This window comes from Nannobrachium achirus (assembly GCF_963921795.1).
Source record: "Nannobrachium achirus genome assembly, chromosome: 12".
In the NCBI taxonomy this organism is placed as follows: Eukaryota; Metazoa; Chordata; class Actinopteri; order Myctophiformes; family Myctophidae; genus Nannobrachium; species Nannobrachium achirus.
Window position 1 is genome coordinate 26,079,167 of NC_137832.1, and position 26,800 is coordinate 26,105,966.

At 45.2% G+C, this 26,800-nt stretch overlaps 1 protein-coding gene across 4 annotated transcripts in view; it reads right to left on the reverse strand.

The window, feature by feature from the left end:
• fbrsl1 (fibrosin-like 1) overlaps window positions 1-26,800 on the reverse strand; it is a 529,581-nt gene that overhangs the window by 141,495 nt on the left and 361,286 nt on the right. For 3 of the 4 annotated variants that reach the window (XM_080739441.1, XM_080739440.1, XM_080739443.1), the window contains exon 6: window positions 20,025-20,096. The exons of the other annotated variant lie outside the window; for it this stretch is intronic. In XM_080739441.1, the coding sequence (XP_080595567.1) occupies window positions 20,025-20,096 (72 nt within the window). The remainder of the gene's footprint in view (window positions 1-20,024; window positions 20,097-26,800) is intronic. 4 annotated transcript variants of the gene reach the window in all.

Sequence of the window (26,800 nt, forward strand, 5' to 3'; positions counted from 1 at the left end):
CTTTTCTTTTCCTTTTTTTCCCCCCCCTCCTTCTCTTCTGAGACTAGGCCCTGCTGCTCTCCGACGGATACGCTCCCATTTCCAATTCAGATTTCACATCAATCTGTCACCAGGTTCCACCTATCAGCCTTAACAAGCTGGCTCACTCAGACGTGCAGTGATCACTCATTAGCGGTGCGATAAGAGGATAGCGGATTACTTCATCTGCACATTCCTGCATTTGAAATCCTTGTGCGCCTTAAGCTAATGCTCTGTTGCGCGACGGCTGGTGTCAACGCGTCAATGTGACGTGTTGTGAACTTGTAGATCCGCCATTTTCAACGAGCGACAACATAGTACGACTAAGTATAAATCAGGCTTCAGAACTGGAAAAGAAATGTATCGGTAGGTTATCTGTGGACAACCTAGGAACTTCAAAGGCAGTTGAATTATGTGCACAATACACCAAATGAGCCAAATTATCTCCATGATAATTTCAGGGCTGTAATGTGTCTGACGTTTTACTGTTTCTTAGCCCTCTAAACAATACTTAATTGCTCTGAAATGCTCATATTCCCAAAGTAGCCAGCGAAAAACATCTCTCAGGTCACACAAGGGCAGTAATCACAGTGTGATTCCAGTGGAGGCCAAGGAGAATTTATGGGTTCTAAATTTGTAACTGAGTTTATTCAATAAGTCAAGGCTGGCAGACAGGTGAGAGCATTCATCTAAGGTCCACCTAGTGCTTAACCACATGAACCATCGTGTCCCTATTCTGGGCAGGTCATAATAGGCAAATATTTGGCAAAACTATTAGTGAACATTCAGCAAAAAACAGCTGATCTACAACAAAGTATAAAGGGTTTAAAGTGGTTAATTAATGTGACATGTGAGCTAATAGATCTGCGGGTTTTTGGTGTGCAACACCATCGTAGGACAAACATCCTAAGTAAGTATGAAGATTTATGTGTGTTTGTTTATTATACTTTATGCGCTCACGTGCATGTGTGCGTGAATGCGGTGGTGGCGTTACTCTTAGTAAAGATAATACTGTCCTGCCTGCGAAAATATCAACGCTTGTGTGTGTGCGCAGCACGCACTTGCGTGCGTGTGTGCGCGCGCGTGCGTGTGTGTGTGCATGTGCATGTGCACTCTCTCCTAGCTATATTGGAGCACAGCCCAGCAGGAGAGCCTGAACCGATTGGGAGTTTAAAAAACAACAACCAAAGACCACTTGTAACACAAAGAGCTTCATCTCTCCTCTTTAAGGAGAACCATCTGTTCTAGTGCAGTCCATCTCTCTCTCTCTCTCCCTCCCTGCCACAGCACCGCCACAGTCGATCCCGGGTCAAGAGCAGGAAAACAAATGTGAGTGCTGCGCACATGTGTCTGTCTGTCTGTCTGTCTGTCTGCCATTCCTCCCGCCAGATATTACATATCACAATGTTCTTTTGGCAGTGGCGCAAAGGAAAACAGAAAAAAAAAAGAAAAAGAAAGACACCCACACATTCCCCCATGCATGGAGGCCAGATCCCACTTCCTCAGAGAGGCTTCATAAATTGTTAGCAGTGTGTTCATCTCTTGGAAACTGAGTGGAAGGGGGAGCAGAGGCGCCAATTGGGTATGGCAAAGCCATGGCAGTTATTGCCATACCTTGGCCCCCAGGGGGAACGAATAAAATGTACTTCTTGAAATAAATTCCACGAATGTCTCTGTGACTATCTGCGTTGATTATTCTGTTATTAAATTACTTTAAACTACAATGCAAATTAGAACAAAAAAAATGATGGCTTTCACCAGGTATTATATTCTCCACAACACTTGTATCCCCCCCTATTAGTGTGGTACGATGTGTACTTCCGTAGGATTTTTGTGCTAAAATTGATTTTTTTGCAGATCCTGGTTCTATAGAGTCCAAACTATGAGAAAATGATGGGTGTCAACTTTCTCGGACCCCCGCCCCCTTTCTGGGGGTCATCTAGTTTGGGACCTCCCAGAACAGTACGTCAGCCAGTTAATGTTCAATTTTCTTAATATTAGGGTTGTTTTGTAGGTTTTAAAGCATACTGAGTTCATTTATTACACTTTTGAAGCAGCCAGAATAAGCTTTCTGACTTTTGGTTGGAGTCTTTCCTCACCTGGGACCCCCCAGACGGTCCCCTGTGCCTATCTCAGTAATCGCTCTGCTCCTGCTCCAGAAAAATGGCATATTATTAGATCATAATTGAATAAATGTTTTTGTAGCTGGGCTCTGAAAACCAAAATGAGTAGTAGCAAATACCAGGGGTCTTCCACAGGGGCTTCGGGACCCCTAGGGGGTCCTCAGAGTTACTACATAGTGTACTTCTAATGATTTTTTTTTAGCTGAACTTATTTTTTTTTACTGCTTTGGCTTTTATAGGGACCAAACCGTCAAAATGATGGGTGTCAGATTTTCCTGACCCCTGCCTCTTTTCTGGGGGGTCATCTATTTTAGGACCTCGCAGAACAGTATGCTAGCCAGTTAATGTCCAATTGTCATAATATTAGAGTTGTTTTGAAGGTTTTAAAACATTCTATGTTCATATATTGCACTTTCGAAGCAGCCAGAATAACCTTTATGACTTTTGGTGGGGGTCTTTCCTCACCTGGGACCCCCGGAATGACCACTGATCCTATTTCAGTACTCATTACAGTCCTTGCTCTGCTCCTGCTCCAGAACAGTGTCAATTAGATCATAATTGAAGTATAAAAGCTTTTTTTGTAGCTGGGCTCTGACAACAAAAATGAGTAGATAATACTAGGGGTCTTCCCCAGGGGGTATGGGACCCCCAGGTGTCCTCAGAGTTACTAAAGGGGGCCAGCCAAATCTCTGGTCACCCCAACCTCCCAGTCGTCAGCCAAGACATCTGACTGGAACACACCCTCCACTCTCTGAATTCCATCCATTTGCTTCAATTGGTGGAAGCTCAGGGCAATTTGTCAGGTATCATTTATACTGCATTGTGACGTAGTTGGCATGGAGGATATGTGGTAGCAGTGCAGCTGCAAGTTCTTTGACTGAAATCCCATCCCATTACCCTGCATTATCACAGATGCGGGGTTGTTGGACCAAAGTGTTCCAATGACTCCAATGTTAATGGAAATAAGTAAGCCTTGCCCCTGGACAGTGGACATGATAATAGTTTGTCACAGGGACATACCCCAATCCAGCCTTTGATGCTGAGGTCATACATTCAAGATGTATGACAAGGTCCATATATGGAGTTCCCTGATGTCTTCAATATTAAGCCATTATCTAACAGGACTTCATATGGGAATGCCAATATATGGAGGCCACATCGGCCACATACCACACTAACAGAATCCATATATGGCCAAGACAGATGTCTAAGACAGCCCATATCTGTGTGACTGGTTCTACAGACAGGGATCTCCATGTATGGGCATAAAAGGGTATGATGTCAGTTGTCATAGACATCATAGGACTTTCACATAACAAATAACTGAGCATGTTTGGGCTCTCACAGCATATCTCCATATACAGTACATGGATCTCCATATATGGGTACCAGGGGTCTCCATATATGGGTAACAGGTCCGATATACATCACTGGCCAGATGGCAAAGAATTGGCGCCCTGAGGCATCTTACTCGTAAACTAGACCAGGTCAACCTGGTTGTGCCAGACCCCCTGTCTGTCATCATCATTTATGACATCATGCCTTTTGTAGGCATGTCATCATCATGTCATCATCATATATACCCTTTATATAGAAAAGGGACAGACCGACATTTGCTTATGTAGGCCTACCCATTTCATGGGTCTGGCAATAATACTGAGAATACTAATAAACCATCAAGTACACTACATAAACCCAGGATACATAAAACTAACAGTTTCTAATATTATTCAAAAATAGATAGCTAATTGCAGAACTGGTTGCAAGAATAGGGCCAAAACTGAAACAGCCGTTCGGCTGGCCCCCTGTAGTAAATCTGAGGACACCTGGGGGTCCCGGACCCTGTGGAAGACCCCTGGTATTAGCTACTCATTTTTGTTGTCAGGTACAGAGCCCAGGTACAGGTACAAAAGCTTTTATGCTTCAATTATGATCTAGTTTGACACTGTTCTGGAGCAGGAGCAGAGCAAGGACTGTACTGAGATAGGCTCAGTCAGCCTCAGTGGTCATTCCGGGGGTCCCAGGTGAGGAGAGACCCCCACCAAAAGTCATAAAGGTTATTCTGGCTGCTTCAAAAGTGCAATATATGAACATAGAATGTTTTAAAACCTTCAAAACAACTCTAATATTATGACAATTGGACATTAACTGGCTGGCATACTGTTCTACGAGGTCCTAAAATAGATGACCCCCCCCCCCCCCAGAAAGGGGGCAGGGGTCAGGAAAATCTGACACCCATCATTTTCTGACAGTTTTGTCCCTATAAAAGCCAAAGCAGTAAAAAACACACTTTAGCAAAGAAATCCTTAGAAGTACACTTCTTATCACACTAGGTAGTAACTCTGAGGACCCCAAGGGGGTCCCGAAGCCCCTGTGGAAGACCCTGGTATTTGTTACTACTTATTTTTGTTTTCAGAAAAAAACTTTTACGCTTCAATTATGATCTAATATGACATTGTTCTGGAGCAGGAGCAGAGCGAGTACTGAGATTGGCTCAGGGGTCCATCTGGGGGTCCCAGGTGAGGAAAGACCCCAACCAAAAGTCAGAAAGCTTATTCTGGCTGCTTCAAAAGTGTAATAAATGAACTCAGAATGTTTTAAAACCTACAAAACAACCCTAATATTAAGACAATTGGACATTAACTGGCTGGCGTACTGTTCTGGGAGGTCCCAAACTAGATGACCCCCCAGAAAGGGGGTGGGGGTCCGGAAAAGTTGACACCCATCATTTTCTCATAGTTTGGACTCTATAGAACCAGGGATCTGCAAAAAAAATCAATTTTAGCACAAAAATCCTACGGGAGCTGTTTTTTGGACGCATCGTACCACACTATATCTTGACAAATGGTTTATTCCCGGTTCAGTGGGGTCAGCACAGGTGTAATGTATTATTGTTAATTAGCAGCAGCAGCAGCAGCAGCAGCAGCAGCAAATTTGTTCAAGTGTGGCAGTCAGTTGTTTACTTAAAATAATACTACTAGTATCCACTGATAGTAATCATCATCATCATCATGCCTGTTGCTAAGGTATGGCAACATGACTGGTGTCTTGCACGCGCCTGCGCGCGTGCAAGACACCAGTCATGTTGCCATACCTTAGCTTTTGCTGAACTGACGCCACTGAAGGCCAGGGGGGGGGGGGGGGGGGGTGTGCAAGTGGATGGGAGGAAGGGACAGACGGAGAGAGGGAAGAACGGAGGGGAGGGAAAGACGCTCTACGGATGGATGACGTGAAGGATGGAGTGAGGGACGGACGGGGGAAGTGGAGGAGGAGGAAGGGGTGCAAGGGGAGTTCTTCTCCTCTCATCTGGGTTCAGCGGGGAGACATTTCAACACGCTTGTTTCAGACTCTCCTTCCTGTCTTTTTTGCCGCCGTGTGTGACTGGTGCTGTCACGGCTCGTAACACCACCTGACACCACCCGACCGCTGGGGGCCGCGGCACAGCAGATAGACAGGAGGAGGAAGCTAGGGAGGGTCAGACGCATCTGTGCGTGTGCGTGCGAGTGTGTGTGTGTGTGTGTGTGTGTGTGTGCGTGTGTGCGTGCGTGCGTCCTGGCTGAATGTGTCTGCTTTCTCTGCCTCCCGTTGGGAACTCAGCAACTCAGTCAACACCAGGTGGTCCTCGCTAAGCACCAGGTGTGTGTGTGTGTGTGTGTGTGTGTGTGTGTGTGTGTGTGTGTGTGTGTGTGTGTGTGTGTGTGTAGATAGATGTGCATACCTTCCAATCAGCAGCATGTATGTGCGCTCCCTTTACCCTCTCTCTCTCTCTTATCGTCGTTGTCGGGTGGAAATCTTGTATGTCCAAAACCGTTTGTTTTGTATTCGTCATTTTTAAAACGATTTATAAAACTAGTGAAAACAGCGGATCTACAAGCGAGGCGTTGTGTGCTTGTAGAACCGCTGTTTTCACTACTTTTGTGCGACGGCCCTGGTCTGATGAAACAGGGCTTTACTTCGCGGGAAAAAACGTACAAATTTGAAACTTGGGAGATACGAGGCTTTGGCCCGTCGACAGTGACGTTATACTCTCCCCCATACCATGGCTGGACTGCAAAAAGTAAATCAACCTCTTGCTGTGCGCTGTAGGAGAGCCAGGCCGGTGAAGGCCTCCCCCATGTGTTCCCCACTCACTCGGCACATATCTGCCTTTGATTTGGGCCAGTCTGGAGGCCAGTCTGGGGCCGATCGATCACGTCTTAAAGGCCCCTAATCAAGAACAGGATGGAAGGGGATGAATAAAATCATACATCACAGCTTTTGGCTGCTGCTCCACCGCAGCTCCCTCCTGCCTGCCCTGCTCCATCTCTCTCTCTCTCTCTCTCTCTCTGTCTCTCTGTGTCTCTCTCTCTCTCTCTCTATCTCTCTCTCTCTGTCTCTCTGTCTCTCCATCTCTCTCTCTCTCTCTCTCTCTCTCTCTGTCTCTCTGTGTCTCTCTCTCTCCTCCTCATCCACCAACCCCCCTGCCCCGCTTCTCTTTTCCTCTCTTGTTCTCTTTCCATCATTCTCATGGTTTTTGTTTGATGTCTAGAAACACCCAGAAGCACTGAGTGCAGCTCTATACGGAGAGAGAGAGAGAGAGAGAGAGAGAGAGAGAGAGAGAGAGAGAGAGAGAGGAGAGAGAGAGAGAGAGAGAGAGAAGTGAGGGAGAGATGCATGACTGGGATGGAATCCAAGAAGAGTAAAATACGGCAGAGGGGAAAAAGTAAGAGAAGCAAGAAACGCAGATCAAGCGATAGGAGCTCCCGAATGCAACACGACTAACCGAGCAGCAATGTTGATGGACACCTCGAACCCCCAGCTCTGAGCTCCAGCCCACCTCAGAGAGAGAGAGAGAGAGAGAGAGAGAGAGGAGAGATGAGAGAGAGAGAGAGAGAGAGAGAGAGGCTGCCACAAAATGAGAGGCAATGGATGAACACTATAAGTCTGCTACAGTCAATAGACTAATGTCGTTTTGCTTGTGTTTTTCCTTGTCTTGTTTACATTATTTGTTCTGATTCTGAATATGTATTATTAGTGTGGTTGCCCCTCCTAGACTATAGTACTTGAACAGCTTTATTTTTGAGCGGTGGTCACAACGCTCCTATACGTGGCCGTGTGTGTGGGTCTGTCTGTCTGTCTGTCTATCTGTTTTGTCTGTCTGTCTGTATGTCTCCGTGTCCGTAGCCTGGCCCTGCAGTAACCTTTTCTGACCACACATGTTAAGGGAGGGGCGCTGTTGCACACACACACACACACACACACACACACACACACACACACACACACACACACACACACACACACACACACACACACACACACACACACACACACACACACACACACACACACACACACACACACACACACACACCACCGCTCAGTTCACACGAGTGTGATTTTTGTTTCTAGACTTCCAGAGAAACACCGAAACCCTAAAAGTCTATTGTGTTCAATGGACTTTTTCTGTCCTTTTTCTGATTGGATAATATAATGTATTTGAGGATTGGTCAAGCTTCACGTGACATCACAGTATCTATCTATAAATAAGCAACCACACTTGCAATTTCCCAGAATTGCACCTTTCTGGTTTTGCATCATGACAATAAAGCATAATTGAATTGAGTTGAATTTTTGAATTGAATTGAGAGGGAAAGAAAGAAACAATGAGAGAGAGAGAGAGAGAGAGAGAGAGACAGACAGAGACAGAGACAGAGAGAGAGAAAGAGAGAGAGAGACAGAGAGTATAGGCTTAGCTTAAGCCAAGCGGAGGAGACGGGCTTACGATATGTGACCAACAGTAGAGGTGAGAGATCGAGGAGAGGGAGAGAGAAAGAGAGAGACATAGAGACAAAGGAGAAGAGGAGAGAGAGAATGGGAGAGGGGACGTGGTGGAGCAGAGAGCCAGAAGCCCTCCTGTCATTTGTGGCCCGGTGGAGCCTTTTATGAGCTGCTCCCCTCTGTGGATGGAGTGGTGTGGTAGACTGGGGAGTAGCAGGGAGTAGGGGCAGTGATGTTACTAGGTTTTAAATGTAATGGGTCCCGGGACCCACAGGTGGTCATTCAAATGGGTCCCAGAAAAGTTTTATGAGTCCTCAATATAAAGTTTACGCGCGCAAAATGGCGTCGGACGTCGGTGGAATCAAAACATTGACGTTTCTATCGCCTGTTTAAGACTTTCTACGTGGATTTTATTTGTGTTAACGTAGGGTAAAGTAGGATGCTTTCACCCATGAACTTTGGTGGTGTCTGTGGAATATTTTTTTTTTCTTTTACCGCGACGCGGTAAATTATTTTAACATGGACTCCAATGGAGGCGCATCCCCGGGACCCCAAGACCATGACATGAATGAGTCCCTGGGTGACTTGAATGAGTTTTTGATGCGGGATGCGCACGTAATGACATCACTGTAGGGGTGTAACAATATAGTAAATTCATCGAAAAATCGTTTTAATTAGCAATGATCTACTATATCGTTTACAAAAGCAAAATATCGTACCGTTTTGGCTTTGTATCGTATCGTTTTAAAATGCTGTAATCGATATCGAATCGTTTTGCAATGCAAATAATTGATTGTATGGAAACTTGTGCCTTGTATTTAGCAATAAGAGGGAAAATGAAAAAGAGGGGTCTAATTACCTTTTCCATTCCATAAGCTACCCCATGTTTTACACAGATTTAATTTCTTTGCTAAATAGTTACTATATCGATTTTAAATCATTGAATCGAATCGTATTGTATCGCCATGAATGAACCAATACCGTCCATGTATCGTATCGTTAACCATGTATCGTGATGGATATCGTATCGCTGTTATGTCATCACACACAACCCCCCAATTATTTTGAGGGGTTCCCCAGATGATTAACTTAATGTGCAACATTGTTTTCTCACTCAACTGTAAACAAACCAACATAAAGTTTAAGTACATATAGAGGGTATCTTCACATTTCTAAAGTTCCAATTTAAGGACCTTTTAATACCTCTAAAATTAAACATTGTCCAAATTGTCAAATATATAGAGGCAGAAATTGTGAACTGAAAATAGCCGATCTACATGCTCACAACGCCTCGCATCGCAAGGCGTTGTGAGCATTTAGATCTGCTATTTTCACAATAGAACCATGTTATACCAAATGTAATGTAGCACTGTAATATTGGATCATTCCGTCCTTGACAATAAGCAATCCTACTGTTTGAATGCTGTACAGACGCACACATTTTTAACTTCGACTTTCGACTTTCTCTGGTGGGAGTCGACTTGTCTAATGAAGTCGACTCAGTCGACTTGTCGACTTTTTCGTTATCGCCCTAGTGTGGAGAGGAGACTGGGGAGTAGCAGGGAGGGATGGAGTGGTGTGTAGACTGGGGAGTAGCGGGGAGGGATGGAGTGGTGTGTAGACTGGGGAGTAGCAGGGAGGGATGGAGTGGTGTGTAGACTGGGGAGTAGCAGGGAGGTATGGAGTGGTGTGCAGCAGACTGGGGAGTAGCAGGGAGGGATGGAGTGGTGTGTAGACTGGGGAGTAGCAGGGAGGTATGGAGTGGTGTGCAGCAGACTGGGGAGTAGCAGGGAGGGATGGAGTGCTGTGCAGACTGCACTGGGGAGTAGCAGGGAGGGTTAATGAGGGACGTTGACTCCTATCAGCCTCAGCGGTGCCCGCTGCCCCCCAGCCCCCCCTGGCCTTTATGAAAGAATCATATCCTCTCAGCCCTAATTAAAAGGCAATGCTTTTACCTAGAGGGTGACCTCTCTGAACCCATTCCTACTTGCTCTCTTTAACAGAGCCCTCTACCCCCCCACCCGCTCTCTCTCTCTCTCTCTCCCACACATACGCTCACATCCCTTCTAATCTCTCTCCCTCACTCTCCTCTGTAACAATCCTCTATCTCTCATCTCTCTAATCACTTTCGATCACTCTCTCTTTCGTTCTCGTCCGTCATCAATCTTCCCTTTTCTATCTAAGACCCGCAGGAGAATGATCTGAGTCCTACAGAACAGAGAAAAAACTAGAAAGTTGCAGTTGGAAATTGCAAGTTTGGTTGCCTATTTGTTGCCTAGATCAGTGTTGTTTTTGACAGCAAATTTTGATTTAGTTTTAGTCATAGTCTTTTGAATAAAATCTCATTTAGTTTTAGTCATAATTTAGTCTCCTGAAAAGTTTTAGTTTTAGTCTAATTTTAGTCGACTAAATATCATGAGATTTTAGTTGACTAAATCTACAGTTGATTTAGTCAACTAAATGTATTTTGGCAGGCCTTGATGGCATCGTAATGACTGATTTTACACTTTGTTGCGTGCTGAAAATAGCCGATCTACAAGCTCACAACGCGTCGCAGATGCAACACCTGAGAGCAACCAAACATAAAATGACTTTCTCCTCCACTAGTCCCTCCCTAACGTTTTAGTCTAGTTTTTATTTTGTTGACGAAATTGTCAATATATTTAGTCTTAGTTTTAGTCATCACAGCTTAGTTTTTATTTAGTTTTTGTCAGTGAAAAAAACGCAGTCGACACACATTTTTCGTCATAGTTTTAGTCGACAAAATCAACACTGGCCTAGATATAGCCAGAACGTCATGCGAAGCTCAACCAATCCTCAAGCTAGCACCATTGAACTCAATGGACTTACTCTATAATAATGGTGAAGTCACCGAGAATGCTGCTTCCTGATTGGCAAACGTCTTTTGCTTTGCACAAAGCAAACAATCTAAGGCTAGCACCCATTCCCTCAATACTTGCCAAACTGAATGTGCTGGAAAGACAAATCATGGCTTTATACATGCCATTTGCCAAGAGTCTCACACTTCCTAAGGAAAAATCAAACCTCGGTTCGAAGTGAAGCGGTGAATTTTTATTCTATGTGTTCTAGAGCTATGAAATCTGTGTTCAAGATCTATACATTCTGTGTTCTAGATCTATACTTTCTATGTGCTTTAGTTCTATATTTTTATGAATTCTGAATGAATTAATGATTTTGTCTGGAGGGCCAAATTGTCATGTGAAGCTTGACCAATCCTCAATTCTGAGGGACATGCACGGGACATGTACAGGACAGACAAAGCCACTCCTTGGAAATCTATGGGAATCCTAAAAAAAAAACATGTACGGGACAAACAAAGCCACTCCTTGGAAGCGGCTTTCTCCGCTTCAAAAACAGGGTGCAGTACAAGTTGTAATACTTTCTCCTGCTTCCTGATTGGCTAGGAATGCACAAAGAATGCTGCTTCCTGATTGGTTTACGCAATGTTTGTGTTTCAGTCTAGACTCTAGAGCAATAGTCTGGTTGCCCTACTGGCAGCGCGACGCGTTGTGAGCTTGGAGGTCTGCTATTTTCGATATTTTCACCGAAAGGCCCTTTTGGAAATGTCAGCCCCTGCCTCTCTAACATTCTCTGCTCATTGCTAATTTGCTAATTTGAGGAATCAGATTATGGATGAGAGCAGTGCAACAGAGGCCTTCCGTCTTTTTTCGCTTCTTTTTTAATTTTTTTTTAATGTTTTTTTATCCCACGATTTTTGCAACCGATTTTTCTCACCCGGTGACTACCTAACCTGTAGTCCTGGTTTCCGCTCTCCCCCTGCCGCGCCAGGGGACATTGGGGAGCACCCGACTGGCTAGGGGTAGTATAGAAACCAGGACTACTGCATGTTTTTGTGTGAGGGCCTATGCCCAACGAGACACGGGGAGAACATGCAAACTCACCACAGAGAGGCCCCATCGCCAACGTGGGGTTGGCGATGGGGGGACCTGGAGGACCCCCTCTTCTGGAGGACCCAGAAGAGGGGGTCCATCAGCACCCACACCCACACCCTAGGTGGGTGTGGGTGCTGATGACGCGGGTGGAGGAACACGCCCCCAGCGCCCACAGCTTTCCCCAGCGGGAATCGAACCCAGGACCTTCCAACTATGAGGCGAAGTGCTAACCACTGCACCACCGTGCCCCAGTCTTTTCGCTTCTTAATGTCAACACATCTGCAGTACCTCTAACACTGCTACCAACCTCTCCTCTCTCTCTCTCTCTCACCCCCCGTGTTCAAAAGGACAAGGCAACCAAATCGCTAAAGCAGGCATTATTAATGAACTGGAATGGAGGGCGGTGGAAGAGAAGGGAGCGGTTCATTCCTTATTTATGAGGAGCTAACCAACTCGGGCAACCTGGCTGACAGTCCCTATTAATGATCTTTTAGTGCCCGCGGGCCGTCCCACAATTCTCTCTCTCTCTCTCTCTCTCTCTCTCTGTCCCCCTTCACCCTGTTCACATAACCATCCAAGCCTTTCCCAAAAAGCAGTAGAGGAAGACGAGGGATAGACTGGAGCGGAGGGGAGTGGATGGAGGGACGGACGGACGAGGAGGGAAAGAGGGGAGGGGGATTGGAGAGGCGAGGAGAGGAGAAGAGTGGGCAGGGCAGGGGGAGGTGTTGCAGGCCTGTAATTTGCGCGGGGACAATTTAGACATTACAGGAGGATAGAGGGAGGTGGTGGAGAGAGGAGGAGGGAGAGGGAAGAAGAAGAGGGGGTCCTCCAGGGACCCGGCGGCTGATGGGGGCGGGGCTGGGGGGGAGGGAGGGAGGGGGGGGGGGGGGGTGTGGACGGTGGGGGCCCCGGAGGACCCGAGCCGAGACAAATAACAAATGACAGCTCTGTGATTAAATCAAACCTTCTACTTTAAGTGTTGAAGTATCTGCCTGTCAGTAACAATCTAGGGCTTGTTAAAGCAACCACCTCCCCCCTCCCAACCCCACCGAAGGAACATGCACGCACGCGCACAAACACTCACGCGCAGGCAGGCATGCACGCACACACACACACCATGTCCCTCTCTCCCTCCCTCCTTCCACTCAGTCTGGATCCCCTCTCCTCCAGCACCACCCACCTTCTTCCTCTAACCCAAAACACATCACTCAAACGGCTCCCCCAGGACTCCCACCACACCACACCACCACCACCACCCTCTCTCTCTCTCTCTCTCTCTCCTGCTAGCCATTGACTCTCTGGAGAATGTACGAAGGGGCACACACTCGCACACACACCAATGCACACACGTTGCTCTTCGTCGTTGTCGGGTGAAAACCCTGTATGTCCAGAACCGTTCGTTTTGCATTCATCATTTAAAAAAAAAGGATTTAAACTAGTGAAAACAGCCGATCTACAAGCACACAACGCCTCGCGGTGCGAGGCGTTGTGCGCTTGTAGATCGGCTGTTTTCACTACTTTTGTGCGACCGCCTTGTATGATGAAGCAGGGCTTTGCTTTGCGAAAGAACGTACACATTTGAAACCTGGAGATACAAGGTTTCCGCCCGACAACGACGACTTGCAAGCACAGAAACGCGCAAGCACGCAGCGCACGCTCACACAGCTGTCTCTGGGAATGACGGCCCCATAGCTGCAATAAAAAAAATATGACAAATCGGCGTTGGGCACATGATTAGCTGGAAATGGGTTTAGCATGGATTTTGAAGTGAAAATGCAAACCGTACCTAATGTGTTGGAATCAAAATAACACTGTCGCTATGGATTCTCCTTAATGAGCATCCACTGCATCCCTGGGAGCCGCTACAATGTGAGGTCAATATGGCTGTCATTTGTTACACTGTAATAGTCTCTGTAATATCAACACCCACAGTCGGCATAAGTCATTGACTGATTTATCATTGTACGTATATTTACACAGTGGAACCTACCGCTCATCACTACATAAGTGTGGGGTGGCTTACAGTAGCTGAGTACAGCAGCTTGCAATAGGCCTGGTGTACAAGATACACTACACCTCCAAGATACCCATGTACCTGACAAACTACTTCCTAAAGGTCAAGGATGTCCACGATCCTAGAGGCAGCTCCACTAATCATGTTCAACGTAGATTTAACATTAGACAAGGCTCTAATTCGTTCTCCAGCTATACCACCAACATGTGGAACACCCTACGTAGGCCTTAAAGGAGTGCAAATCCCTAGCCTCCTTCAAAATTGGTCTGAAAAGTCACCTTCAGACGGCTGCTACTCGTGACTTGTAAAATGACTAAGCCCCTGTCATTTATTTGTATTATTTTTCTTTTCTGCTTTTGTAATTGATGCCATCCTATGTAATGTTCTGTCCGCCTGTCTTTCAATGTTATATGAGATACATAAAGTGGTTCCTGTGTAAATATGCCAAGCTTACTAGGATCTCCTTTTAGTTGACCTTGTACCAGTGATTTGTGCTGTCATGAAACTGTACTTTTGAGTGTCCCTGAAATAGCCCACACAAGCTCACAACGCATTGCTACTGGACACGTTGTGTGCCTCTAGATCGGCTACTTTCAGCGAAGACATTTGGTATGGGGGGGGGGTAAGGGAACATACCAAGTATTGAGCCCTGGGGGACTCCTAGCCAACTAAGAATAAAAGATTGATGATGTTAATTACATTTATGTGATTCTCTAATCCAGGGGGATGTTTAACAAGTGATATAAAAGAATATGCTCCAGGTCCTAATACAGCAACGATATAAGCAACCATTAAAAGAAGCATGACAGTCAGAGGTATTACTGTATGTTCAGGCAATGTTCCTGTGATCCATGGGATCACATGAGGGGGAGGTAACAATGTTATTGAGGCGTCCTCTTGGTAAAGCGCCTCACTGACAAGTGAAAAGAAGCAGCATATAGCCCATATACAAGCTCACAGCGCATTCCTACTGCACACGTTGTGTGCTTTCAGTGGTGTAAAGTAACTAAGAAAATTTACTGTACTTAAGTACAATTATTATTATTTGTACTTTACTTGAGTATTTCCAATTTCCAATACTTTTACTTCTACTCCATACATCTCGGATCCAAATATTGTACTTTTACTCCACTACATTTATTTGAAAACTTTAGTTACTAGTTACTTGCATACTTGCATACTGCAGGTATAAATTATGATACTATAAAACATACATGAACCACTTTAGCCCCATTTTATACCTTGGGAATTCGAAGATAACCACTATATTGGAAAAAAGGGGGAAATCAGAAGAAAGAAAAATTCAAGACGTCTGTTGTGAAAATAGTACATTGTTTAGTCCAGGGGTCTTCAACAGGGGGTCCGGGACCCCCTAGGGGGTCCTTAGAGTTACTACAGGGGGGCCGCCAAATCCTTGTGTGATAGGATCATCTATACTATAATTTTGCGAATGTCTGAGTGAGTGTCTGAGTGAGTGTCTGAGTGAGTGTCTGAGTGTCTGTCACAGCGTTTCTCCTCAGTGGCTGGAGCAATTGATCTGAAATCGCATCACCATAAGCATATGAACACACCTGACATAACTGTGAAGCCCGTTTGTCACTTTCACAAATCGTATGCTGTATATTAGCATTTTTATGGTGTATCTACTATCTATTCTGCATCTAGCATGAGGCACATCTATTCTGCATCTAGCTTGAGGCAAAATGTTTAACCAGCTCTGTGTGTGTGTGTGTGTGTGTGTGTGTGTGTGTGTGTGCAGGCAGGCGGGTGTGTGTGCAGGCGGGTGGGCTGGGGGGGGGGGGGGGGGGGGGGGGGGGACAGTATCTCTGTAGCCATTAAACGAAACGGGTTTCTTACATTGATGCTCCTACATCATGCAAGCACCAGTTAAAGTTACTTTCCATCCCTCATATACTGTGTGCACAGTGCACATCCCATAACCCACACACTGCACATCATTTTGGAGCTCATATCTTTGAACGGGTAAGGGCTAGTTCTTTTAAATTAACAACTTCAACCCTGACATCCCTATTCAAAGGAGAACTTTAGCCAAAAATAGCTCTCAGCTTGTAGATCGGCTATTTTCGGCAAATAGGTTTGGCGTAGAGGTAAAAAAAATTACCAGACCAAGTACATAGAGAAAAGTCAAGTTTTCAAAATATCAACGATTTAAGTGGTATGTCTGAAAATGCACATTAAGAATCCAACATAGACTGATGACAGTGCTCTCAAACAAGTCTATGAATCTATCTATGAAATCGATGAAAATCTGCATCACACATTTATACAATATCTAGTGGGGGTCCCTGCTTCATCTCCCTCTCAGCTAAGGGGTCCTCGGCCTGAAAACGTTGAAGACCCCTGGTTTAGTCCTAGATATGTTGTTGTTGTTGTTACATACAGTGCATTACATTAAAGGAACGCTAGAATAAAAACTGGTCCAAAGCCTTTTAGTGTGCAGCAGTAAGACACTTGTGTTCGTAAGGGAGACAGCAGACTCTAAATCTAAATAATGAAAACAGTATCTCAGACTGAAAGAGGAGCAGGAAAGAGATTGGCCATCATTTTCAGCTCACTGGTTGGTCCCTGAGCAATCCAAGGACGTTAGGAGAGACACAATTCAAAAAGACAGATATGTTTTTACTCCACTTTCATGCTACATTCAGTAAAGCTAATAAATACATGGGAGAGTATGGTACTATAATGCAGTTCCTCTCACTCATAGAAATATTCGTTTTATACAAGGTGCTATGAAACCTACTGTAAACAACTGAATAACTACAAGTCCCTAATATGGCTGGGAAAATTCCTATCCCAAAGACTCCATAGTTTATAGATTAATTTGTACGTTCTTTTGCAAAGCAAAGCCCTGCTTCATCATACAAGGCCGTCGCACAAAAGTAGTGAAAACAGCAGATCTACAAGCACACAACGCCTCACGGTGCGAGGCGTTTTCACTAGTTTAGATCATTTTTAAAGTGATAAATGCAAACCGAACGGTTTTGGACATAGGTTTGGACAACGACGATATATTGCTTAAAAATTACCTTTAAGTAAAGTGTTACCTGGTAGGTAATATGCTGTCCCACTGAGTCTATTACTAGTAAGACGCCTCATGGCGACATGCGACCTAGGTTGCGCCATGTCTCGGCCGTCTGGCCAGTGATGTATATATCGGACCAGTTACCCATATATGGAGACCCCTGGTACCCATATATGGAGAGCCACACAGATAAGGGCTGTCTTCCTCCATATATGGGCATTCCCATATGAAGTCCTGTTTGATATGGGCCTTCGTAAATAAGTGTATTATAAATGTGGTCATAACACATATTAGACCCGACCTTAACACATCTGGTGCCAACCCCGAGTTTCCCGAGTTTGAAAAGGTACCACCCCTGTGCCAACCCCGAGTTTCCCGAGTTTGGGCCGTTTTGTTTTTCAATTTTTTTTTTCAAAAATGTTTTTTGGACCTCCAGAAATGTATTAGGCATGATCGCGATCGCGAAATTGTATGTTTAACCTAGCCTAGTTCCAGACCCTGAATCGCTAGCCACACCCCTTTAAATTTTTTGTTTTGGCGATTCAGGGGTCTAGAAGTGCTCTCATTGAAGAGTCCTGCCTCGGTTGAAAATCCGTACGGCGAATCAGCGTCATGAATCAGAGTCTTGTGATCAGCGTGGGTGGGGGTTTCCCAGAACTCATGAGTGTTTCCAAGCGCGCCGCCGCCGTACCGTACCGCGCATCGCGTCGCGCTAAAATGCGGTAAAATGCGGTAAATTGCGGTAAAATGCTATCGTATCGATCGCTATGAAACACCAGTAGCAGGCATGTTATGTTGTGTTTGATTACTAGTTCGTAGTGATCCTATTCTAACTGTTTCTTTGGTTAGCAAGTAGCACTAGCAAGCAACAGGCTAGCCACTAGCCAGCCACACATAACAACCATGATAACAACACTATGTCATGTGTTGGTCGGTGAACCAATCGCTGAAGACTGCCTCTTTTTGGCAACGCCCATCCCTGCAATCGCCCTCGGGGGAAGAACTTTCAGACTGAATAATGAAGTGAAACGAAATGTCAATTCAGGCTGAGTGTCAGGCTATGTTTAACCCCCATACCAACCCATTCTTTCAAACATGGCAGCCATGTTTGTTTACATCTGAAGAAAACATAATGGCTGATAAATCATGAATGCCTGAATGGATTTCCAAGCGGATTTCTTTGTTTGAAAGCTGTGAACAGTGTGCACACATGTGGTGCATCATCTAGGCATGGGCGTGCACGATCCGTGCACTATAAATTACATGGAAGTCTATGGAGACCATGGCATCGCGGGACATTGAAGAGAAAAAATCACTGCAACATAAGTGTTAACATAAAGTCCTACCTGTTTTCGTTATTGTATTTTGTTCCAAGTCTATAAAGATTGAGATAAATCCAGCAACAACACACTGCTGTCATCCTCCTCAGGGTGACCTTAATGCTGACGTACAACTGACCCTTCTTTGACGTCCAGTAGCTGGCAGCCATGTTAGCCACGTTGTTTTGCGAGGCGGCCTGCTGGGCTGAGTCAAAACAAGTGCCTACGACATTAAAACGCTGCATGACGCCCAGGTCCCCTGCCACTCGGCCTGGCCTTTTCATGCCACATTAGCATCATCACGCCTCACAGTCGGCAAAACCTGCCAGCTCAGAGGGAACTGCAGAGAGACACCAGCGTCAACACACAGGACATTTAGACAGTGCATGTTTTGTCATTTCGTCCTAGATCAGCTTTAACCAGTCTAACCCTGGCGTCCCTATTTTGGGCATGTCATTATAGGCCCACATTTTCCGACGCCAAACTACAAGTTCACTATTTTTTTGAAGCGGTGAAAGCCGCTTCCAAGGAGTGGCTTTGTCTGTCCCGAACATGTTTTTTTGAGGATTCCCATAGATTCTCAAGGAGTGGCTTTGTCTGTCCCGTACATGTCCCGTGCATGCAGAATTGAGGATTGGTCAAGCTTCACATGACAATTTGGCCCTCCAGACAAAATCATTCATTCATTCAGAATTCATAAAAATATAGAACTAAAGCACATAGAAAGTATAGATCTAGAACAGAATGTATAGATCTAGAACACAGATTTCATAGCTCTAGAACACATAGAATAAAAATTCACTGCTTCACTTCGAACCGAGGTTTGATTTTTTTTGGCTATTTTCAAATTAGGGCTTAAGTGAAGGCAGTAAAGTGACAGTAAAGTGGAGAAATGTGAGGAGGGGAAAGGGTATGATGTGTAACTCAAATCCCCAATCCATGGCGGCTAGATCTGTTCCTACAGTATGTGGTGGGCGTAATAAGTGGCTGAGCCGCCAGGATGCTCTTCCAGGCACGTACGTGCACACATAGACATCAAAGGGGGCTTGAGCCCCTGCCCTTTTATCCGCCTGTAAAAAGTGCCCTCCACAGACCATGAATGCAGTGTTCACTATGGCGAAAGAAATACAAACGCTTTCTTTCCATGCCATACCCGAAGGCAGCATTCAAGACAATTGCTTTCTCCTGAACTTTGAATGCATGGCATCTTATGTTGAAGGAATGTCCCTCTCTGTGTAGAAATCCATGCCGTTACACCACATCTCCAGTATTCATGGGTTGCATTTGTTGTCCTACACCAGCCATTTTGAGGACCAACACAGGTGGTTTGATTAACGTAGAACATTGGTTCTATGCCAATCAGACAAATTGAACCCCTGTGTTGGTCCTCAATATGGCTGGTTTAGGACTACAAATGCAACCCATGAATAGACTCGATTATACTTAGTTTAGTGTGGTATCACACACCGTAAATAGCCGACCTCCGAGCTCACAACGCGTCGCAGCGCGACGCGTTGTGAGCTCGGAGGTCTGCTATTTTAGACATTTCCACCAAAAGGCCCTTTTAGAATTTTCAGCCCCTGCCTCTCCAACATTCTCTGCACGTCCCTGCCCTCTCCCTTCAGATTCTTTTACGGTCTACTGTGGTATATGGGCCCAGCGTTAAACCCCTGTGGTGGAGGCCATATACTGCTAACAAGGAATCTAACAGGGCCTGGAACTGCTAACATTTAGAGGAAGGGCTCATAAATGGCCGGGTATAAACGGGCAGGAAGAGGGGGACATCTTAGCGACGCTAGCGGTTAGCAGCTGCAGCTATGAAAGTGAACTGACCTTATAAAACGTATTGGGGCCCAGCTGCTCTCCTGCGTGTCGGTCGGGGCTGGCCGCGGCGGCTCTGAGTGTCTAAAACGGTGACATGATTTAACGTTGGATTAGTATTCATCACACCAGTCACAAGCTATTAATCTAACGCCGCGAACATGAAATGATATGCAAATTGCTGCACATTGTAATGCCATGCCACGTGTCATGTGCTCGGGATGGCCACTGCTGCATATATGCATTCACAGTGCTACAGTATACAACAATAAAAACACACATTACATACATTACCCAAACCTTTGAGAATGAAATACACCTTGAATTCAAACATAACCCGTTAAGACCTGAAGCCGATTCCACAAATGTCTTCTAAATCAGTGTTTATCAACCACTGTGCCTGGGGACCTTTGGTGTGCCCCTTAGAAGGCTCAAGTGTGCCCCTTGAAACTGCTTGAAAGCCAGTATTGTATTTATCATTTTAAAAATGGTTTAAACTAGTGAAAACAGCCGATCTACAAACACACAACGCCTCGCGGTGCGAGGCGTTGTGTGCTTGTAGATCAGCTGTTTTCACTACTGTTGTCTTGTATGATGAAGCAGGGCTTTACTTTGCAAAGAAAACGTACACATTTGAAACTTGAAGATCCAAGGTTTCTTCCCGACACTGACGATATTTACACCCCCGAATTATGTTGGTGTGCCCATGGATTCTTGGGACATGAAAAGTGGTGCCCATGCAGAAAAAAGGTTGAGAAACACTGTTCTAAATCCTTACAGTTTTCTGAAAAACTTATGTTTGTTGCCGTGTCAGTGCATGGTGCTCGAAGACCCCCAAAGTTATATGTATTTGACCACGGAACCCTATCTCAATATTTTGTTCCAGGGACCCCCAGAAGCAAAGATTTGAGTTAAAAATGTCCACTTAAATATATGTTCAAAGATTTGCACAAATTCTCACGATTAAAAAAGGACATTCCAGTATTCCAAGCAACTGCAACTGCCTGTTGAATGGTGAGGATATTAGCTAACCAGTCCCCGGTATCTATCCTAGGAAATTGTTCACATAAACATGCTGCAGACCAGGGACGTGCTGGGCCCCTGATTCAGCCCAGGAAAAAGAGTTGTAGAGGCCCTCATTGTGCTGCTGCTACTCAAAGATTTGCCATTTCAGATCATGACAGATGACAAGCCAGTGGGCCAATTACATGAGTTATATTTCGTTGTTGTCGGGTGGAAACCTTGTACGTACAAAACCATTTGTTTTGTATTTAAAAAGTGAATTAAACTAGTGAAAACAGCCGATCTACAAGCACACAACGCCTCGCGGTGCGAGGCGTTGTGTGCTTGTAGATCTGCTTGTAGATCTGCTGTTTTCACTAATTTTGTGCGATGGCCTTGTATGATGAAGCAGGGCTTTGCTTTGCAAAAAAAAATTACAAATTTGAAACTTGGAGATACAAGGTTTCTGCCCGACAGTGACGATTTACTTTGTTGGCCGCCCAGCCTCCAAAATGGAACGAAGGCCGACATTTTATTTTTATGAACCGGGAATGAACCGGCCGTTTTTCCGCTTTTCCCAATGGCCAGCACGTCCCTGCTGCAGACTAGAGAGTTAGGTGCCCTTGCTCCAAGCACTAGCAGCAACAGCATCGGGCCAGGGCATGGGCCCTGGGGATCAAATTGGCAACAAGCGACTATAATGCACAAAGATAAGACTCCTCCTAACATGTCAACCCGCCACCCATATCCCTGAACAACATATCTAACCACATCCCCAGTAAAAAGGACACTAGAGGACAATTATTTTTGGTAGCATGCCAGGCCAGGGCCTGCCATGACTACTACCACAGCCAGGGGCGTCACACCAAATTCTGGGCCCTGGGTACAAGGATTCACTGCGGGCCCCCCATGAATGTTAACTATTGAAAAATAGCAGATATACAAGCTCACAGCGCGGCACCGAGTGCCGCGCTGCAAGCTTGTAGATCTGCTATTTTTGAAAAATTGTGAAAATGTGTGCAAGAAACCTATGTTTCCATGTCAGTGATGCTCAAACTTTTTCATACGAAGGACCCCCAAAATGATATGAATTTGGCCACGGACCCCCATCTCAAAATATTTAGTTCCAGGGACCACCCCGGAAGCAAAATTTCAGTTACAAATGTTCGCTTAAAAAATACATCATTCAAAGATTTGCACACATTTTCATGACTTTTTCAAAAATAGCAGATCTACAAGCTCGCAGCGCGGCACTCGGTGCCGCGCTGTGAGCTTGTATATCTGCTATTTTTCAATAGCTAAAATTACTAGGGCCCCTCCACTTTGGGCCCTAGTAACTCAGTCCCACTTTCCTTCCCCTTGTGACGCCCCTGACTACTACCACAGCTGAGGTTGGGGGCTGAGGAGTCAAGAGTCTGGGTTGTGTCAGGGAATATGGCCGGCGACAGATGCTGGGGGAGTCGTGGAACACAGAGGTCTATGGAGAGCAATTAGTAACAAACGATGCATCCGTGTCGTTAGCTGGTCTTTATTAGCCTCTGTGATTGGTTCAGAGGCCATTAGTCTCCTGTGGTCTCAGTCTGCCAGCTGAGAAACCCAGGCAGGGGCGAGGTCTTCCGTTTCTGCACATTATTCAAGGCCATTATCTCACATTTACTACAGCTCTATGAGAAGGGTCATACTGTATGTGAGGTGTACTATATGTATACTGTATGTTTTCTTTTTTTGAGCGGGCTCTATACGTGGCTGTGCGTGTGTCTGTAGCCTTTTTCCTCAGCGTTTTGCCATAGCAAAATGTGTGTGCGTAGCATCATGTTTGTCTAGTGATGTCATATGTCGTATGTCTGTAGCCTTTTTCCTCTGCGTTTTGCCATAGCAAAACGTGTGTGTGTAGCATAGCCTGTACATCCTAGTCTCAAATCCTAGTCTGAAGACGTTATGCAAGCACGGCCACCGCTCACTTCACATTGGGTGTGATTTTTAATAACTTAACCATTTCTTTCCTAATATTCTGCCATTACATTTGAATTGACTGTGTTGGTCCCACTTCGGACACGACCAACCAACTGTGCTTAATACTGCAACAAAAGTAAAAGATAGCAGGGAGTATTAACACGTCTTAACAAAATAATAATTTGTGTGTCAACAGGGCATTCATGGGGAAATCCTATTTCATATTAGAGCAACCCAGCTGTAATGGTAGTTAAGCTCATATATTAAGTGCTGACATGAATCCAGCAGTGCTCATTAATGTTAGTTGTTTATTGCACATGGTCATGGCTAGTTTTATTTATTATTCCAGCACAAACTATTTGAAAAAATATGTGTTCTACTATGTGATCCCTTAGCTTTAATATTAGTAAAGTGTTGCACACAGCAACATCTTCGGTGTTAATTTAAGAGTGTTAACATTTTCAATGTCAAGTTACATTACTGTAAAACGAACTAATTGTTTAGATAATTGTAAACAGACTGCCTTTATATACAGTATTGTTTGTATACTGTATACTGTGTACACTTTACTTTTCTCTGGCCCGAGTTGCATGCTGGGAAAAAGAGCTGCTCCGTGTTTTCTGTGTGCTGTAATACTAGTCCTCCTGCTGGAGGCCTGGGAGATCTTAGTGGTAATGTCCAACACACACACACACACACACACACACGCACACACGCACACGCACACACACACACACACACACAACACACACACACACACGCACGCGCACGCCATTTTACAACGGTACTTCCTGGAACAGCCCCCTAAAAAGTCATCAGATGCTGCATTAAGGGAGCACTCTGAAGCAGGCCTCCACCACCACTAAAGGGGCCCCCTGATAAATAACTTATGGAGGGGAGAGGATTGGAATCGTCTCTCCTATTACTAGCCTCGATTCATTTTTTACAGTCCCCCGGGCCCCCCGCATCTGTCCTGCACTTCAAAAGCATCCCGAACGTTCAGAGATACTCTTCCTCTGCACTGCCCTATGGGAGCCGTGCGGGGGAAGGTGGATAGGATGGGAGGGGAGGGGAGGGGAGGGGAGGGGAGGGGAGGGGAGGGGAAGTACTAGTGTTTTTTACTGAAGTAAAAAAAAGCAATACCAGGGGATAAAAATACTCTGTTACACAGGCAGGTGCACACATAGACATCAAAGGGGGCTTGAGCCCTTGCCCTTTTTACCCGTCTGTAAAAAGTACCCTCTCCAGACCAAGAATAAGTACCGAAAATAGCCGACCTCCAAGCTGCGACGCGTTGTGAGCTTGGACGTCTGCTATTTTCAATATTTTCACCAAGAGGCCCTTTTAGAGATTTCAGTCCCTACCTCTGTAACATTCTCTGCACGTCCCTGCTCTGTTACACAAGTAATAGTCCTGTATTAAAAGATTGACTTGAGTAAAAGTATAAATGTATTGGCATCAAAATATATACAAAATATACTATTTTGCTAATAGCCAAAGTATAAGCTTTTAAAAGTGGTTAATGAACGTTTTGTATACTCGATTTAATGTTTTTAAATTGCAAATCTCACAACTGTGCTTAAATACGGTACTTGAGTGCAGGTACTTAGTTACTTTCCACCAGAGCATGAGAGGTGGAGGTAGTAGTGGTGGTGTGGTGAGTGGGGGGAGCTGCAACAACAGGGGGAACAAGAGGAAATGTGACAGCAGCCGAGAGCTTTGAGGAGCAGCATGTGTCCTTGCGCTCCTGTCTTGTGTTCTCCACGGAGGGGTGGAAAGAAAGAGGGGGAGAGGAGAGGGGTGGTGGAGATGGAGAAGGAAGGCAGATGGGTGGAGAGGGAGAAGGAGCGGCAGACTGATGCGAAGAGGGAGAAGGTGGAGAGGGATGGAGGGAGCGAGTGAGTGAGTGAGAGAGAGAGAGAGAGAGAGAAGTGAAGAAGGAAATTGAGATAGAGAGGGGTGGAAAGAGGAGGATTGGGGGAGAGAGAAAGAAAAAAAATGAGAGGGATAGAGAGATGGAGAGAGTTCGGAGATGCCAACTTCTTCTGACCCATCAGAATGTGTTGTCACACAACTCAGGGGAAAATTTACCAAAGGATTGTGTTGCTTTCATGACCATATCGTCGTTGTCGGGTGGAAACCTCATATCTCCAAGTTTCAAGTTTGAACGTTTTTTTTCACCAAGTAAAGCCCTGCTTCATCACACAAGGCTGTCGCACAAAAGTAGTGAAAACAGCCGCTGCGAGGCGTTGTGTGCATGTAGATCTGCTGTTTTCACTAGTTTAGTTCATTTTTAAAATGATGAATACAAAATGAAAGGTCTTTGACATACAAGGTTTCCACCCGACAACGACGATATGCACCTGCACTGCTAAGCTAATAGCGTCTCGGTGCTCCGGTGTGTATATAAATGAGGTAATATGCATACATTTGGCAAAATATTCTCCCCTTTATATGCAAATGAGCCTCTTTGCTAAAAAAGTCTAATTCACAAGCATCGCATACAGATAAAGAGTTAAAGTTATTTGTGTCTTCACAAGTTGGTGGTAACTGAAGTGCATATATAAGGGGTGTCACGCACAGACCTTCCATTGATTTGCATGTCATACTTTAGCAAGCTTGTCATGCCTGCTGGACTATAAATGTACTTTTGTTCATTTAGGTTTGGCGCCGGTACCAATATTGATTTTGCAAGAAAAAGACAATGCCAAACAGAAGTTATGTCAGTGTAATACCTTTCCAAATTTCCAAACACATGTAGGCATACATTTTAATACCAAACAAGAACAAAATTCAGATGATACAATAAACCACGAATGCCATTATGTTAGTGGGAAGATTCTTACGCAGCCTACACTTTAAATCTGACCATTGCTTCTGATTGCACTCTCCACTTATTCTTTAAGTGCTGCACACATACAGTACAGTATGTGTCACTGTGTGTCTGAGTCTATGTCAGTGTGTAAAGGTGTGTCTGTGTTATGGTAGCTTCGGAAACCCAGACTTCTTTAGGCGATCGGAAGAAAAAGAAGCCTGGGCGATTGCGTTAGGATCACTGTTGTAGGAAGTGTAGAATTTCCCTAACCAATCAGAGTGCAGAGAACGTCACACCGAATGTGTTGATGTCTGCTCCTCTGCTCCTGAGCAGAGGAGCAGAAGGGGGAGGGGGGAGGAGAACACATGCTATTGGCCAGAGACTCGCCGAGAGACTCACCGTGCCCGCCCATCTGCCTACTCAAACAGGTCCGCGTTAGGTTAGAGTGGTGTTATGGAAGGTCACACATAATGCGTCTGAAACAGATGTCGTCCTGTTCACTTCCATTATATGGGATAAAAGGGATGGAGGGATGGAGGGATGTGGCGCGTTGACACGTCGTGTTCATAGTGTGGGATTCAACATTGTTTTTTGGCTTGTACTTGTAGTTTTCCTTCAGTGAGCCAACACTGCCTTCAGTGAGCCAACACTGCACGCCACTGCCGGCACTGCCCACAAGACCACATGAGTAATTGATGTGTTTGATGCCTCAGCATGCGTTGGCTACTCCCCTTCAGAAGTACTGTAGTATACGTGACCGTACCCTTAGTGTAATAGTATGGATGTGTACATCCACAAGGTGGGCTGTGATGCAAGGAGGGTGGTGGTGGTGCCGAGCAGATTAGGGATGAGACGATAAGCGATATTATCGTTTATCGTGATAAAAAACACTCACGATAATCGTATCGTGGAGATTTAATTTATCGTGATATCGTCCTCCGTCATGCACTGGGATCAATTCACCTTTTATTTGCCGAGCTGCATATCCGGTACCACTTAAACACTCTATAATTGGTAA